The following is a 14,886-nucleotide window of genomic DNA, read 5'->3' as shown; positions in this document are numbered from 1 at the left end:
CCCATGACAGTTTAAAGCACGTAAAGGTAATCTATGTTCTGTATCCTGTATAAAAGACTTAAAAGAGGTACACAGGTCTTTTAATCGTAAAAAGCGCGAGCGCAGGGCATGCTGACGTCATATCCGCGCTCCGGAAGCTCAAGCCCGTCGCTGTTCTGGTTAAACCTAAAGCCTCTTGTGTGTTTCAAGTCAGGGAGGGTCAATTTTCTTTTTCCATCCATCCCAAAATATTCGAGGTGACATTTGTTTACACGCAGGTAAACCTGATCGAAGATCATATTTGATTTAGAAATGGACTCTTCTGAACACGGTAAGTGTCGTCTGTTTGAGAGTTTTCTGTGTTTTGAGCAGGTGCACTAAAGATGCGTGTCTACCTGAGTGGGTGGCGCTAATAAAAAGTATGATATTAAGAGAGTATTATATAAGAAAACTGTTTTGCCGGGTTTAATTGTAGGTTTTAGTTACATGCACTACAACTGTAGGTACATTAACGTTACATCATAACAGGTCTGTTCGGCCTGACAGCTGATCATGTTGTGTTGACCTACCTGCTTACTAAAAAAAGATACAATGTCTGGATAGAAACCCTCATGCCACCCCCCGTTGTACTTACACCCCCTGATTTCGTGGGTCTCATGCGAAGACCCACAGTTTATCAGTACATCAGCTCATTTGGTCTGAAGCCCTGCATTTGTTTATGTGTCTATAGGTTCTTCAGTGACATCTCCAGGCATAGCCATTGGAGGGACTCTACCACCAGGCCTGACAGAGGAGGAAGCAGAAGAGATGCAGGTGGAACTCACCAAGGTACCGCAGACTTTATCCAACACCCTTTACCCTCAAACTTACAGCACAATCACTACTAAGATTATATGAAATGTTGTGTTGTCTTAAAGGGAGAGTTCACCCAATAATGAAAATTCTCTCATGAATTACTCACAGTTCTGTTGTTCCAAACATAAATGAGAAATATTTCTGCCCCTTCATTGAAAATTTGTTCACCCAAAATTGTTAAAAATGCTCATAAAGAATTTTTAAAAAATAAATAAATTAGGGATGCACAATATATCGGTATCGGTCGTATATGTTGATTTTTAATGTTATCGGTCCGGATAAGAAAATGTGGTCTATAAATAATGGATTATTTCCTTCAGCTGATACATTTCAGATGCGGATTGTTTGCCATAATAGTTTTAAATTGCTTGAAATATGATTGGAATCACTTCTTGAGGGTGAGGGCACAAGATGACGTGAAAGAGAACAAAATTTTGGCACTGAGTGTTGTTTTCTGTACTAGGCACATCCAGAGCATGCTCACAAAAATCAGCCTCTCATATGGTACATGAATACTGAATTAAGTTCTCTTTTGTATCTTTTTGCGCTTGAACTGACAAATACACACCAAATTGTCAAAACATCCTCATAAAAAGATGTTTATGTCATAAGTGAACGTAAACAGTTGAGAAACAAAGTATATTGTAGTATATTGTATCCATGAATTAAGAAGAAAAGAAAAGGAAAATAACTCACTTGACTAAATAACTTTTTTAACCTTAAGCATTAATTTATAAAAAGAAAACTATACAATGTTATTTTACATTTGATGTTAAATATGAACATTTTTCAGTTGTTTTTATTTGTGCTATTGTTAATTTGCTTGTTTGTTCTTATTGTATTATTGATATTATACTTGTCTTTAATAATGTTTTAAATTTATATTAGTGTAGTTTATTAGTTAGATGTTCTTAGGCTGCTGTTTTTTTTTTTCTCATGGTTTTCAGCTGCAAAAAAATGACTTCATTTAAAAAAAAAAAAAATTGGAATCTAAACTGGGAATTGATAAGAATTGGAATCGGAAACGCTAAAATTTAAATGATGCCCAACCCTATTTCAGAAGATATAGATTCAACCACTTCATTTATATGGATTCATTTTGCGATCTCTTTATCAATATTTTGGGTTAATAAACTTTGAATGGAGGGTCAGAAATCTATAAGATTTCATCCAAAATTTAATTTGTGTTTAGAAGATGAACAAAAGTCTTAGGTTTTGGTGGTGAGGGTAAGTATTTGATGACAGAATTTTCATTTTGGGGTGAAGCATCCCTTTAAATGTCCGGTGAGGTATGGAAGGTGTGTGCTACTAGTACTAACGTCTTATTGGGATAGTTCAATTATGATGTAATTTTTTATTCATCCTCATGTTGTTTCAAACCATTCTTCTGCACAACACAAGACGTGATAATGGCCACTTTTGACCAGAATGTTCATGGTTTTATAGTGCTTATTTCGTTATCATTGGAGCTTGACAAACACTGGTCCCTCTCTGCATTTGTGAATAGAAAAGAGCAGCTTGGATATTCTGCAAAATATGAAAGGATGAAAATGTATTAAATGTTTTTACAGAGCTGGGCCATATTACAAAAACTTTTACCTTAAGTTAAGATCTAACAAGTTAATTAAGGATTTTTCACAAACTCGTATTACAGAAGCAAATCTTAAATTGATTTAAGATCCCCCCCTATCTTACAAATCTCATCTTATCTGTAGTTAGGAAATCTTAAACCCCTCCGTCGAGTTCGGTAATCAACTCTCAGGTCTGTGTTACCAAGCAACCAACGGCTCTCAAACAGCTGCTGTGAAGTAAAACGGAAAAACTGGAGAATGGAGAAACAAAATAAGTGGTGCTTTTCATTAAGTGAGGTTTTGATAAGCTTGGTAGAAAAGGCTAAGCCTAATCCTTTTATTTCATAGAAGTCTGTTATTATTTGTCAGAGTTTTGTCGTCAAAGTGCAACACATCATTTGGGTGTTAACAAGTCTTTCCACCATTAAACATCGCTGTTCTTCATCTTGTTTCATTAATAAATGTGACGCTATTCTCAGACAAGACAATTATGGGATTTTTACAGTTGGCTTTCAAATAATTTCGAAGTTAGGACACCATTGGGGTTGTCCTAAAGTTAAGACCGTTTTTTTGTGAAGTTAGGATGCTTCTGTTATACCCTTTTCCTCTCTGTAGTTAAGATAAGATTATGCACTTAAGAAATGCCATTTTGTAATAGCTTTTGTCCTAAATTAGGTCCTAATTGAAATTGGCATGGTTACCAAACAGATAAGATAGGATTCTAAAGTTAGGATCTTTCTGTAACGCGTCCCCTGAAGCACAACTCCAAATTGAATTGGCCAAAATCAGTGTTGTTTAATTGGTGCATTCTGGTTATGCATTTTGACTTTCAAGCATCTATTTTGTGCACAACTCGGATACAACAGCTAAATATGTCAGGAGTGTGTACGTTAGAGTAACAATATGTAAAACATGTTTGGCTGAAATATCTGCCCAAAGAACTTCAACTTTTTACTACAACTGGTTTAATTTATCACCTGAGAACACAATACCCTGAACAGCATACGGAGTTCAATTTCCCAATTACCAAAACTGTACTTTTGGTTTCAGGTTTCGCCTAAATTAATACTATAATTTTGCTTTTCATGTTTCTGTAAGAAAAATCTTTTTTGGTGCATCACTAATAAAATGCCTAATTTTTATGGTGAGGCCAGTCTTTCCAAACATTAGTGTATTTTTCTGTGTTAGGTTGACGATGAGATTCAGACACTGAGACAGGTTCTCGTGGCAAAGGAGAGGCACGCCGCTGAGCTGAAGCGCAGGCTTGGCATCAGCCCCCTCTCTGAAATCAAACAGAACATCAACAAAGGCTGGCATGACGTTCAGTGCTCCAATGCGTGAGTACTTTCTGTCTGTAACCTGTCCTGTCTGTTTGAAGATCACCTTAACATCTGTCTTCTCTAATCTCATGCTATGTTTTTATGTGCTGTCTAAATCTCTTAACCGTGCCCACAAATGGGACATAATTTTTTCCTTTATTATTATTATTAGTATTATTTGAATATGTAATGTATATACATACCTAAAATATATATATATATCTCTCCACAGTCCTATTTTCTATTTTCAGTCCCATCTTCTTGAAGCTATTGTTGGTGATCTTTCACTTGCATCTTAAACCGTTAAGTAATAAAAATAAAAATTAGTTTCCGTTCATTTTTCTATATTTCTGCTTCTAGTTATATGAGAACCTCACAAACTCTTGGAGACTTGAATCGTAGAGTTACCTCATCTAATTTGTGAGTTTTCTCTCTTTTGCCTGTAGTTGCTTGGTCTTGTGATTCTGTTTGCTAGGTGTGGACCTGCTGCTGCCTTGTTTCTGTTTCATTTGTACAATTTGTGCTTCCAAGTAAATTAATGTTTGTGTTTCCTTTCCATAAGGGAGTTTGCCAGCTCTCAAAACCTCTATTTTATGACAGCATATATCTCATAATTAAAGCTGCAGTCGGCAAGTCTGGCAGATTGAGTGGACTTAGGCAAAATTTTGAATGTTTACAACTCTCATGTCCCTCCCCCACTATCAGCGAATACCCTCTCACCGAGTTCGTGCTCGTCAGTGCGTGTGTACCAGATTTTCTGTGAACGCGCCCATCTCATCAGCATCCAACAACACCATGGAGTATTTGGAGCTAGTCAGATAGCACATGCAATAACAGTAGCTTTACTACTGTTCTTACTCTCGTAAGAAAGATAGAGTAGCACTGATTCTTCCAAAAAGCCGAACTTTATCCCTTCATCTGGACTTGTTTTTCCACCTAACGTTACGTTCACACGGATTTCAGTGCAAACAAAGCTAACGAACCTGCCCAACAAGTGCCAACGTTAGCTATCCATACCAACAGATTTGGGCAAACATACTTGGATTACTAACATAACACTAATAAATAAAGTAACTGGTTGATAAAGCACAATTACCTGTCGAGAAGAAATGTTGCAAGCTCTGCATCCAGCTTGAACCCAATTAAATCACGTATATCTCTCCACCTTTCAAATGCCGATCCGATGTTGATCCTGGTTTATTTACGGGCACGGTCGCTTTCTTTCTTTACTTCTTTCTTTTCAGCAGGTGTTCTCTTTTCCTGTGTTGTTTTTGACCTCCTAGCTCTTGAGGTTAACCCATAGACGGTAAAAGAAATGGACACAGCGACCCCATTGATTTCAACGGAGAAGACTGAAGCCCGATTATTGCACTTCCTGCCTGATGGCTGAGCGACTGCGCAGGCTCAAACTGAGCTTGACGACAGTGACAGTTTTAAATCTTTTAGTAGCTGTGCCAAGTGAAATCTGAATCACCTAATTCCTCAAAAACGTTGTTGAAATATTTTGTCCCGTTGCTTTTATGGACTCTCTATCTATGGGCTTCTCCCTTGACTTTATGCCTCTATGTCCCCCGATTGCCTCATAGACAGTAAAAGATTGCCTGCGAGCTTCTCCTCCTGTCTATATGGTAATGTCTCTATTGTTCGACAAAGTCGTGTGGTTATGACGCAATCGTTAGCCTATTTTTACAAAAACGGCTTCTACGGGGCCATAACGTAAGATACAAAGTAATGGAGCCTTTTATACATTGTCGTGTTTCTTTAGAAATAAATAATGGACAAATGAAGTCTTTGGACGCCTCAGATGTAAAGTTATTCGCTGTCAAAGTGACGCCAAAATGAATGGGAGTCAATGGAATGCTAACAGTAGTTTAAAGGAGAACTCCGGGCAATTTTTAAGTTAATCTTGATCGTTAGACCTTTGTGAGTACTGAGTATAGAAAAAAAAACGAACCGGATTGGTGCTTGCTACGCGGAGCTGCGACCGCGAATGCCCAGAGCTCCCACCCAGCTAAAACGGCAGCTATGGGGGCATCGACATAAAGAGCGTTTTTGAACCTCTTAACAGACACAAAATGCAATTAAAATGTCTGTCCAACATGAACAGGGACCCTACATGTGAACAATATGCGTTTAGCAACTTAGCCATTGTTTCAACTCACCTAAATAGTCTTTTAGACGGCAAGCTGTAGTCTCGCGCTGCAGTCCCGTGCTGTAGCCGGAAAAGGTAAACAATGTCCAGGTGGGAGGAGCGTTGATCATGTGCGACGAGTTATGATCAGAGTTGATTACAAGTGAAGAAGAAATGGTTCGTGTTTGTGCCTTTCCGAATTGTGACAACAGAATGCGAAAATATAAGAGCTTATATTTTCATCGTCTTCCTTTCCATGACCTCGAGATTCTGCAGTTTGTGGCTAGTTGTATTTCAACTTGATGTGCAAACTCCCGTAGAAGTACTACGCGCTAAAGATTACCGCATTTGCAGTGAACACTTTGACAAGGATGACTACACACACTCAACACAGCGGGGCCGTTTGAAGAAAAATGCCATTCCATGTACGAAGACTCGTCGCACATGATCAACGCTCCTCCCACCTGGACATTGTCTACCTTTTCCGGCTACAGCACGGGACTGCAGCGCGAGACTACAGCTTGCCGTCTAAAAGACTATTTAGGTGAGTTGAAACAATGGCTAAGTTGCTAAACGCATATTGTTCACATGTAGGGTCCCTGTTCATGTTGGACAGACATTTTAATTGCATTTTGTGTCTGTTAAGAGGCTCAAAAACGCTCTTTATGTCGATGCCCCCATAACTGCCGTTTTAGCTGAGGGGAGCTCTGGGCATTCGCGGTCGCAGCTCCGCGTAGCAAGCACCAATCCGGTTCGTTTTTTTTTCTATAGTCAGTACCCACAAAGGTCTAACGATCAAGATTAACTTAAAAATTGCCCGGAGTTCTCCTTTAAGTTCTGCCACAATGGCGGCTCCCGCGAGGCTTCAGTTTCCGGCCGATGGATTACCCCCTTGGGTTAACCGAGGAATTGGAATCTTTTCCGCCATCACTCTTCCTTACTGCGCGAACTTCAGGCTTGTGCATGTGATTGTAACGTGCGCGAAGGGTGGCGTGTGCACGACCTGTGATTGACAGTCAGATTTCACACACCCCTGCGCTGACTGGACCCGATGATCCGGGAGCGGTGGATTTTTGCAAAACAAATTACACGCTCCAGGTGGAGTTAGAAGCTCGTGTTTTTTTTCTAAAACCGCTTTATTTCTGTTGTTCTGTCGGATTATAGTGTCGATCTCACTGAATATGATCAAAAAAAAATTTGCCGACGGCAGCTTTAATTAGAAGTACTGTAGCATCAGTTCACATATCAAGCTATATATTTTATTAGTTCTGATTATATTACTTAAACAATGAAGCTGGCTAGCTTCTGATGCTCTATGAAGTGAGAGACAAATATAACAAAATGGGAGAGAAAAAAATCACAAAACTGGAAGGTTTTGCCCTTTTTGTTTGTAACATTGAGGAAGGTTCCTTTCAGTTTTATTATATTTCTCTCTTATTTCCTATTGATGCCAAGCTCAGCTGGCCTTTTTGTCTGGATTTAGGTTTTGTGGTTACAAATGTGCCATTGGGTCTTTGGACGTTTGAAAACAGGGTGTATACACAAAAATAGCTGATATATAGTGTTAGGGAGTGTTTTAAGACGTCTTAGCCAAAGAGAAGTCAGACCTGTTCTAGGAGTTTTTCAACATCACTGGGCGGTGATTTGCATTCAGATCTTTGTGTCTAAATTCTGTTAATGTTATATTAGTTTTATGTTCTGGATTAGGTCAAGCACCATTCACTTCTTAGCCCTTTAATTTGTCATCAATTTGAGGGTCTAATGTCAATCTTTTAACATCCATTAGTTTATTGCAGTGTGCACAATTCACAGAATTTAAACAGGACTTTTGAATGTTATTATATGTTAGTAATGTGGAAATTTGTGTTTGTAGATACCTTTCTGCTTCGGCCACACTTGAGGACATTGGACGTTCTGATGCGTGAGTTTGATTATTATTAATATTTTATTTTATATTTAAATGAATCAAAATGTGCCTGCATTTTTATGTGGGATTTTTTTGTTATTATAAAATGTTACATTTAAATTTAATGTTAAAGCATATAACTCTGGATAATAATGTAAACATCACAAAGTATGTTAATACATTAATACGATGTTTTATGCCTTGTTATTATTGTCCTATAAAGTAGCACTCAACAATGCGTCAACCCTTATCCGTTATTTGTTGTTCATGTACAGGATGTTCAGAGACCCCAGACAATAAAATGTGATTTTGTAACATAATTTATTTTTTGTTTATTAAACAAATGTAATATCACTCACTTTATTTATGGTTTTACTCTACATTTGTGCAGTGTTGGGGTGATTTTACTGTACTTTTCAAATTTACATATTTTTTAATAGGTTTTTATAAAAAACAACTTTTATATAAAATCCACATTTCTCATTTTCATTCATGGCGAAAACATGGACAGTGTGCCATGGTTTAGTCTTTAATGGACGATTGCTGCCATCAACTGGAGAACAAACACTTTAAAAAATATATTTTTTCGTTTAGTTTTATGTTAATAAAATATAAAATAAATAATTATTATGACAATGAAAATTACTCTTTTTCAAAGCTTTGCATTTTTTTGTACTGAAGTATAATTTCATTATTACATGACATTATTACAGTCAAACCTGAACATAGTGTCATATATGTGTTTTATGTGCGTTACATGCGTGTTTGTTGTGTGTTTGCATTTGTTCTCCATCGTAGATGTTTCACTCAATTTCTGTGTGTGTTCTGCATTGTAGCTGATTTATTTTTGACACATTTTGCAACAGAGAGCAACTTATGGTAGCCCATGTTTCGATTCTTATGAGTGTGTTTGGGGTGTGGATTGGGGATGTTGTGTGCGTTTACTCAATCAGAGGTGTGTTCGCCCCTTCTTGTTCTTTTCTGCATTGCAACTGAATTTTTTTTTACAAATTATGTTACAAAAAGCAATTTTTATGGTCTCCGATTGATGTCTATGGAAAAAATATTTCTTTATTTATATAAATTTAAAAAAATACTTTTTAAATCCCCCCGACACTGCACATATGTAGAGTAAAACATAAATAAAGTGATTGATATTACATTTGTTCAAAAAGAACATTATTATGTTACAAACTCACATTTTATTGTCTGGGGTCTCTGGAGACCCCGAACAACCTGAGTGGGACTATTTTTTCACGCTAACATGCAACCAGATATTACAAATACTTTTTTGTTTGTTGAGGTATAAAGTGTCAACCACAACATCAAGTCTCATGCCATTTAGATAAAGGAAAAAAATTATGAAGAATAATTTTATCAAGGAATAATTGTTAGGTTGGGGCCTTCCTCACAGGCCCAGTGATCTTAATAAATGATGTCAAACCTTTGTCTTTTGAGTTACTGACATAGATCCGTAGCCACTACACTTACCCCTTTGTCAGACGTCTCATTAGATATTAATGATCTGCTATACTGTCTGATCTCAGACTTTGAGGCTACATAGAAAGGGCATGTTATGCATGTGCGGTTTGAGAAGGGTGTAGTGATTGTGCTCAGGCATGTGCTGAGAAAGCTGACTTTGAGAACACATGATGGGATTTTCATCAAGCAAAGTGGCTTAGCTTTATCTAAGGTCATTAGAGGGCTGTGTGAGGAAGCCTGTGTGCTGTGTACTTGTTTGCTTTAGAGATTACATTACATGTGAGTGTGAATTGTGGGGAAAGTGTGTATATTATTTTGAAAAGGACAGGTGCTGTTAATGTATATGTATATCCACATGCATCTGTGTGTTTGTGAATGGTGCATTTGTCTGTGTAAATGAGAGTCTGCACAATTGTGTGGGAACAGATTCTGTGTTGGAAGATTCAGGCAGCAGCATCTGGTGCAAAAAGATGGACAGACAGGTGTCTAGATAGTTCGTCATGTTAGCTTTTAAAAGAATAATCCAACCAAAAATAAAGAATCTGTCATTTATTCACCCATATGTCATTCAAACCCATATGCTGTTATTTTCTGTGGTTAGAAAAAAAAGCACAATTCAAAGTCTTTACACTACTATTAAGTTATTTTTATAAATTAATGATTTTATTCATCAAAAGTGACATTAAAGACCTTTATAATATTACAAAAGATTTATATTTCTAATAAATGCTGTTCTTTTCAACTTCGTTCATAAAAGAATCCTGAAAAATGATATCTCGGTTTTCACAAAAATATTAAGCAAGACAACTGTTTTCACCATTGATGATATTAAGAAATATCTCATTGAGCACCCCATCAGCATATTAGAATGATTTCTGAAGGATCATGTGACACTTAAGACTGGAATAATGATGCTGAAACATTCAGATTTTCCATCACAGAAATAAATTGCACTTTAAAATATATTAAAATATAAAACGGTTATTTTAAACTGTAATAATTTTAAAATGTTCTCTTTTTTTCAGTTTTTTTTATGAAATAAATCCTGAATTGCATGACCACGAGGCTTTTAAAAACTTTTGAACAGTAGTGAATATAGTGCACAAGTCATACAGACAAAGTTATGGAGTTGTGAAAAAAAGGATCATAAAATTAGAGGCGGAGGCATTTTCAGCCTCAGGTTTGAGGTTTACTTTAAACCTTTAGTTGCATGCCTGTATTATCTATCTAAAAATGTTGACATATTCTTGACGTATTCACCTCTAAAGAGATGTTTTATGTTGCCTCTCAGCTACTGTATTTCAATGCCAACTGATGTGTTCAAAATATAACTAGTAACTGCTAGAACTGAAATTGTTCTCTCTCTCTTCTCTGTAGCTATAAGAGGACTCAGGAGACTCTCTCTCAGGCAGGTCAGATGACATCAGCTGCATTCTCCACAATGGGCTCCGCCATCAGAAACCGATTTGGAGAGATGAGGTGAACTCTACAGTCCTTCTCTGCAAACCTTCTCTCATCACTATTTTTCTTCCTTCTACAACTAATCTTAATCTCTCTTTTAAACTTTTCATCTTTCTTTTCATCCTCCTCTGTGATTCTTTTGATATCTCGTGATGGTTGTTTTTCATATCTATGATTGAAACTGGTCTTGTGCCTTCATCTTTAAAAGAGGTATTCTTAAGAGAATGGAGTCGAAATCCTCTTTTAAAGTCTGGACAAATGTCCTTTTTACTTTCTCCGATAAAAGTTCAAGAATGCAAGGGGGAGAAACTTTGAAATACATCACCTCTAAGTTGAAGTTTGATTACTATTCTGCCGTACTGTGACATTTGAGTGAACAGGATGTTCAGAAAGAAGAGATGTAGGGTGAGGCTTAATTTGGTCAGTATTATAAACTGTGAAATGGGCTCTCTGTATGACAAGTAGCTGAAAAAATATTTCTTTGAAATAATGTGCACTGATGAATCATGCACAATAAGACTATGAAAAAAGTAAAAATGGACTCAAAACAGACATTCAGTTCAATACATATTTATACAATACATAGCAGATGTCAGACTTCTAGCCAACAGTCACTTACTGACTGAAGCTGCAATAATATGGTATTTGTGTGTTGGGAAATCTCCAGATGGCTACAGTTCTGTAATGTTTAGCACTGATCAGCTTGTTTTGAACACTGTGTCAAGGTACAGAGCTTATCAAAATGAGATGCTCTGGTTTGACAAAAAAAAAAAAAAAAAAACTGGTTGTATATTTGCATAGCTTCTTCAATCATGTGACTATGCTTCCTGTGTATATTCTTGTTTTTGCTTCTCTGACTAAAATCTGTTACGTACACTACTGTTAAAAAATTTGGGGTCAGTAAGATTTTTAAATTCTGAGATGTTTCTTATGCTCAAAAAGGCTGCATTTAATTGACCAAAAATACAGTATAAAAAACTGTAATATTGAGAATACTATTACAATTTAAAATCAGCTTTGATCTATATTTTTAAAATGTAATTTATTCCTGTGATGGCAAGGCTGCATTTTCAGCATCATTATTGCAGTCACATGTTGCTTCAGAAATCATTCTAATATGCTGATATAGTGCTCATGAAATGTTTCTTATTATCAATGTTGAAAACAGTTGTGATGCTTAATATTTTTGTGGAAACATTGATAATTTTTTCGGCATTTTTTTCGGCATTTTTTGGTGAATTGAAAGTTCAAAAGAACAGGATTTATTTAAAGTAGAAATCTTTTGTGACAAAAATGTCTCCTCACTTGATCAATTTAATGCATCCTTGCCGAATAAGTGTTCATTTAATTTTAAGGATTACTGACCCCAATGGTCATGCATGGTAGTGTAAGTTAGCGTCAACTAAAATCCTGTTCTACATCCTGTATTATTTCTACCTTTTATTTGACTCTCTCCTGCCCTAAATATCATCAATATTATGTTCTGATAGTTTTGAAGTGGTTCTTTTGTTTATTGCTGTGTTTTTCTCCACAACGCTGCACGCTCAGGGCTCTGCCGTACTCTAACTCTGGGTAAGGGCTATACGAGAGCCTGCACAGGTGGCAGCCATCTTCCTTTTGAAGAAGATTTCTAGAACATTCAATGGTACCTGTGAAGCTGTAGATGTATCTTAATCACTGTCCCTAAAGTCTTCGTTTTGCGTATGACCTTCAATTATTAGAGCTATGATAGAGATGTTAGATATTATATTGTCATGTCTAAATTTTGTTCTGATGACTTATTGAGTTTTTCATTGTGCTATACAATCTCTCCCTTTCTTTCTGCTCTGTGCTCGGCTAACGCTGTCTGCTCGGCTAACTCTCCTTGCTCGCTATGTCTGCAACCTGCTCTCCACAGTAGCAACTTTTCCATGCGTCACTCTTTAAGTATGCCAGCTATGAGGTAATTTACCAGCACTTTTCTTACCCATTTCCTTCTGCATATTAATAACTGTCTGAATGTTCTGTCTTTCGATACGAGGATAATTTTAATACTTGTATATAATATTATTATCATTTCAGAAATAGTCAACCATTTGCTACAAATGTATATACACTTTTAAAAAAATGGTGCATAGTTTCGCATTTGCAGGTGCAAAAAGACAGATCGTATCAGGTAGAAGTGATTGGTCAACACTGTCACCACAACAGTTTAAGAACATTGCACATAATCATATTTAAGATGCAGCTCTCATTTTTTGCATGGAAAGCAAATGTTTTTTTCACTTTATGCCCTGTCAGCCCTGCTTCACCTAAATGGGTAGAAAAGCCTTTCTTTTTTCCTTTGTAAACGTTAAAGGTGTCTGTCTGTCAATTTTCTTTCCTCCATATTTTAGGTTGCATGTAAAAAAAACTCAAGCTAGTATTGATTGGTTATAATAATATATTTTAAATATATCCTCAGGAACTCACCAAGCTTTAAATCCTTCGAGGACAAAGTTGATAACATGAAGGTTAGAGGTGTTCAGTTTTTTTTCTCCTCTATTAAAGGTTTTTAAATTAACTCATTATTTGGTTTCTTAGCACAGCTTGGTCTTTTTCTGTTGCTGATAATGTCTATAGTGTATGTTCATGTTTTGTTTATGCTGTTATCACTTAATCCATTGTGTTTTCCTGTTATGTCTCCTAAAGTACAAAGTAATGGGGAGATCAAATGGAGAGGGCGACCATTCGCCAACCAGCAACAACGCACCTTTCTGAGCAGGAAGCACAACCTCATGACCGAGAACTGACCACCTCTGTGATCCCTCTTAAACGCTGTACCCAAATACACTCCAGTGTCTCCACAGCTACATTAACTTCAAATGAATGTACAGACAGAAAATGATGCTTTATAAAAAGTAAAATGCCAATAAGGAATTACTTAAACATCTGAAGACTGCCATCCTTGCAAATGCATTGTAGTCAAACAAAACATCTCAAATTAGCATATTGGAAAACTGAAGAACCTTTTTGGGACTTTTGGGTTCCCTCCTGTGTACCGAATTACCTTTAAATGTATTGTAATATTTTATTTTGTCAAACAACAGGGCTTCTCTGACACTTCAGTAGTAAATGGTCTGTTACGATCAGCATGAAGAGGTTAAAAGTTTTTTTGCACAACTCACCTTCAGAATGTCCTAAAATGCTTAAGGCTTCCTTTGTTGCCACTATTTATGATTGTTACATGCTTTCTACATTGAATATTGCACTGGTTATTACCCTGCTTGTTACTCAGGGCAAAAGGTGCTAAAGCTTTCCTTGTGACAAGACTCGAGCACCAGATGTGTATAATCTCTGAAGCGTGTACTAATGGTTCACATTTATTTTCTTGTCCGTTTTGAGTTTTTCCCCAAATTCATAATTAAAAAAAAATACAGGCCTACTACCACTGTTCTAACAAAGATGTTAAAGAGATTCAAGCTACACATATCTCCTGTTTTCCTGATTTCCTATATTTTAGATTGTGGTGTATTGCATAGAAGTAGCCTTTTTTCCCTTTCTTTTCCAGAGTACATTACTGTAACAATGAACATAAAAGCATTTGAGATTGGGAAGATTGGTTTTATAAATTATTTAATTACTAAACAGATGCCAGGCTAATATTAATTTCAAGTAATTGATGTGGTTAAATGTGATGATTCTAATATTTCATTCAAATATTGTGCTGGGCAAAAGGTCAATTTCACTGTGCGGTGATGGAAAACCCATTTTTACTTCATTTTTTGGTCAGTTTATTATTTTTCCTTTGATTATTTGTGATCATTCAGCTAATGCTGATGGGACTATTTTCCATGCCATGATAATCTGTAAAATAATGTTACCATACTGACAACTACTGGGTAAATGTTTGATGCTTTGTGGCTGTAACATACTACACTGTTCAGGGTTTATTAAAGACATTGACGTTAACGAGAATATTGTGGTTTGATTTCTGCTTTGCCTTGGACGCACTCGTTCAGAATATAAACTATTTTTTCATGCAGTCTTACTTAATGGTCAATAATTAACAGACAGCAGGTGGCGACAAAAAGGTGTTTTCGTCCTACTTTTGCCATATTTATTTGTGCTGTCTGTATTCAGAGTTGTAACAAACAGATTGGACCGTGGGGATGTTAACAGTATTGGATGCGCAGGTATGTATATACAGTATATATGCATATA

General features: G+C 36.4%; 1 protein-coding gene across 11 annotated transcripts; it reads left to right on the top strand.

The window, feature by feature from the left end:
• Positions 1–116: 116 nt before the first annotated feature.
• tpd52l2a (tpd52 like 2a) lies at positions 117–14,640 on the top strand. 11 transcript variants are annotated; one of them, XM_077224034.1, is made up of 10 exons: positions 147–310; positions 710–807; positions 3,594–3,742; positions 4,085–4,144; positions 7,729–7,776; positions 10,621–10,722; positions 12,253–12,276; positions 12,602–12,646; positions 13,148–13,196; positions 13,375–14,640. In XM_077224034.1, exons 1-10 carry the CDS (start codon positions 292–294, stop codon positions 13,441–13,443), a joined length of 663 nt encoding a protein of 220 aa, XP_077080149.1. In that variant the 5' UTR covers positions 147–291; the 3' UTR covers positions 13,444–14,640. The 11 variants fall into 11 exon arrangements, 10 of the variants coding, with proteins under 10 accessions (XP_077080157.1, XP_077080150.1, XP_077080149.1 ...); XM_077224035.1 differs by lacking the exon at positions 12,253–12,276 and having other exon boundaries at positions 141–310; XR_013201161.1 differs by lacking the exon at positions 13,375–14,640 and having other exon boundaries at positions 12,253–12,349.
• The last annotated feature ends 246 nt before the right edge of the window (positions 14,641–14,886 follow it).

This window comes from Siphateles boraxobius, unplaced genomic scaffold (genome assembly GCF_051911475.1).
Source record: "Siphateles boraxobius isolate OS27281-9 unplaced genomic scaffold, OSU_SipBor_1 9, whole genome shotgun sequence".
Classification (NCBI taxonomy): Eukaryota; Metazoa; Chordata; class Actinopteri; order Cypriniformes; family Leuciscidae; genus Siphateles; species Siphateles boraxobius.
The sequence above is the reverse complement of the archived record's forward strand: the minus strand, read 5'-3'. Positions and strand labels throughout refer to the sequence as shown.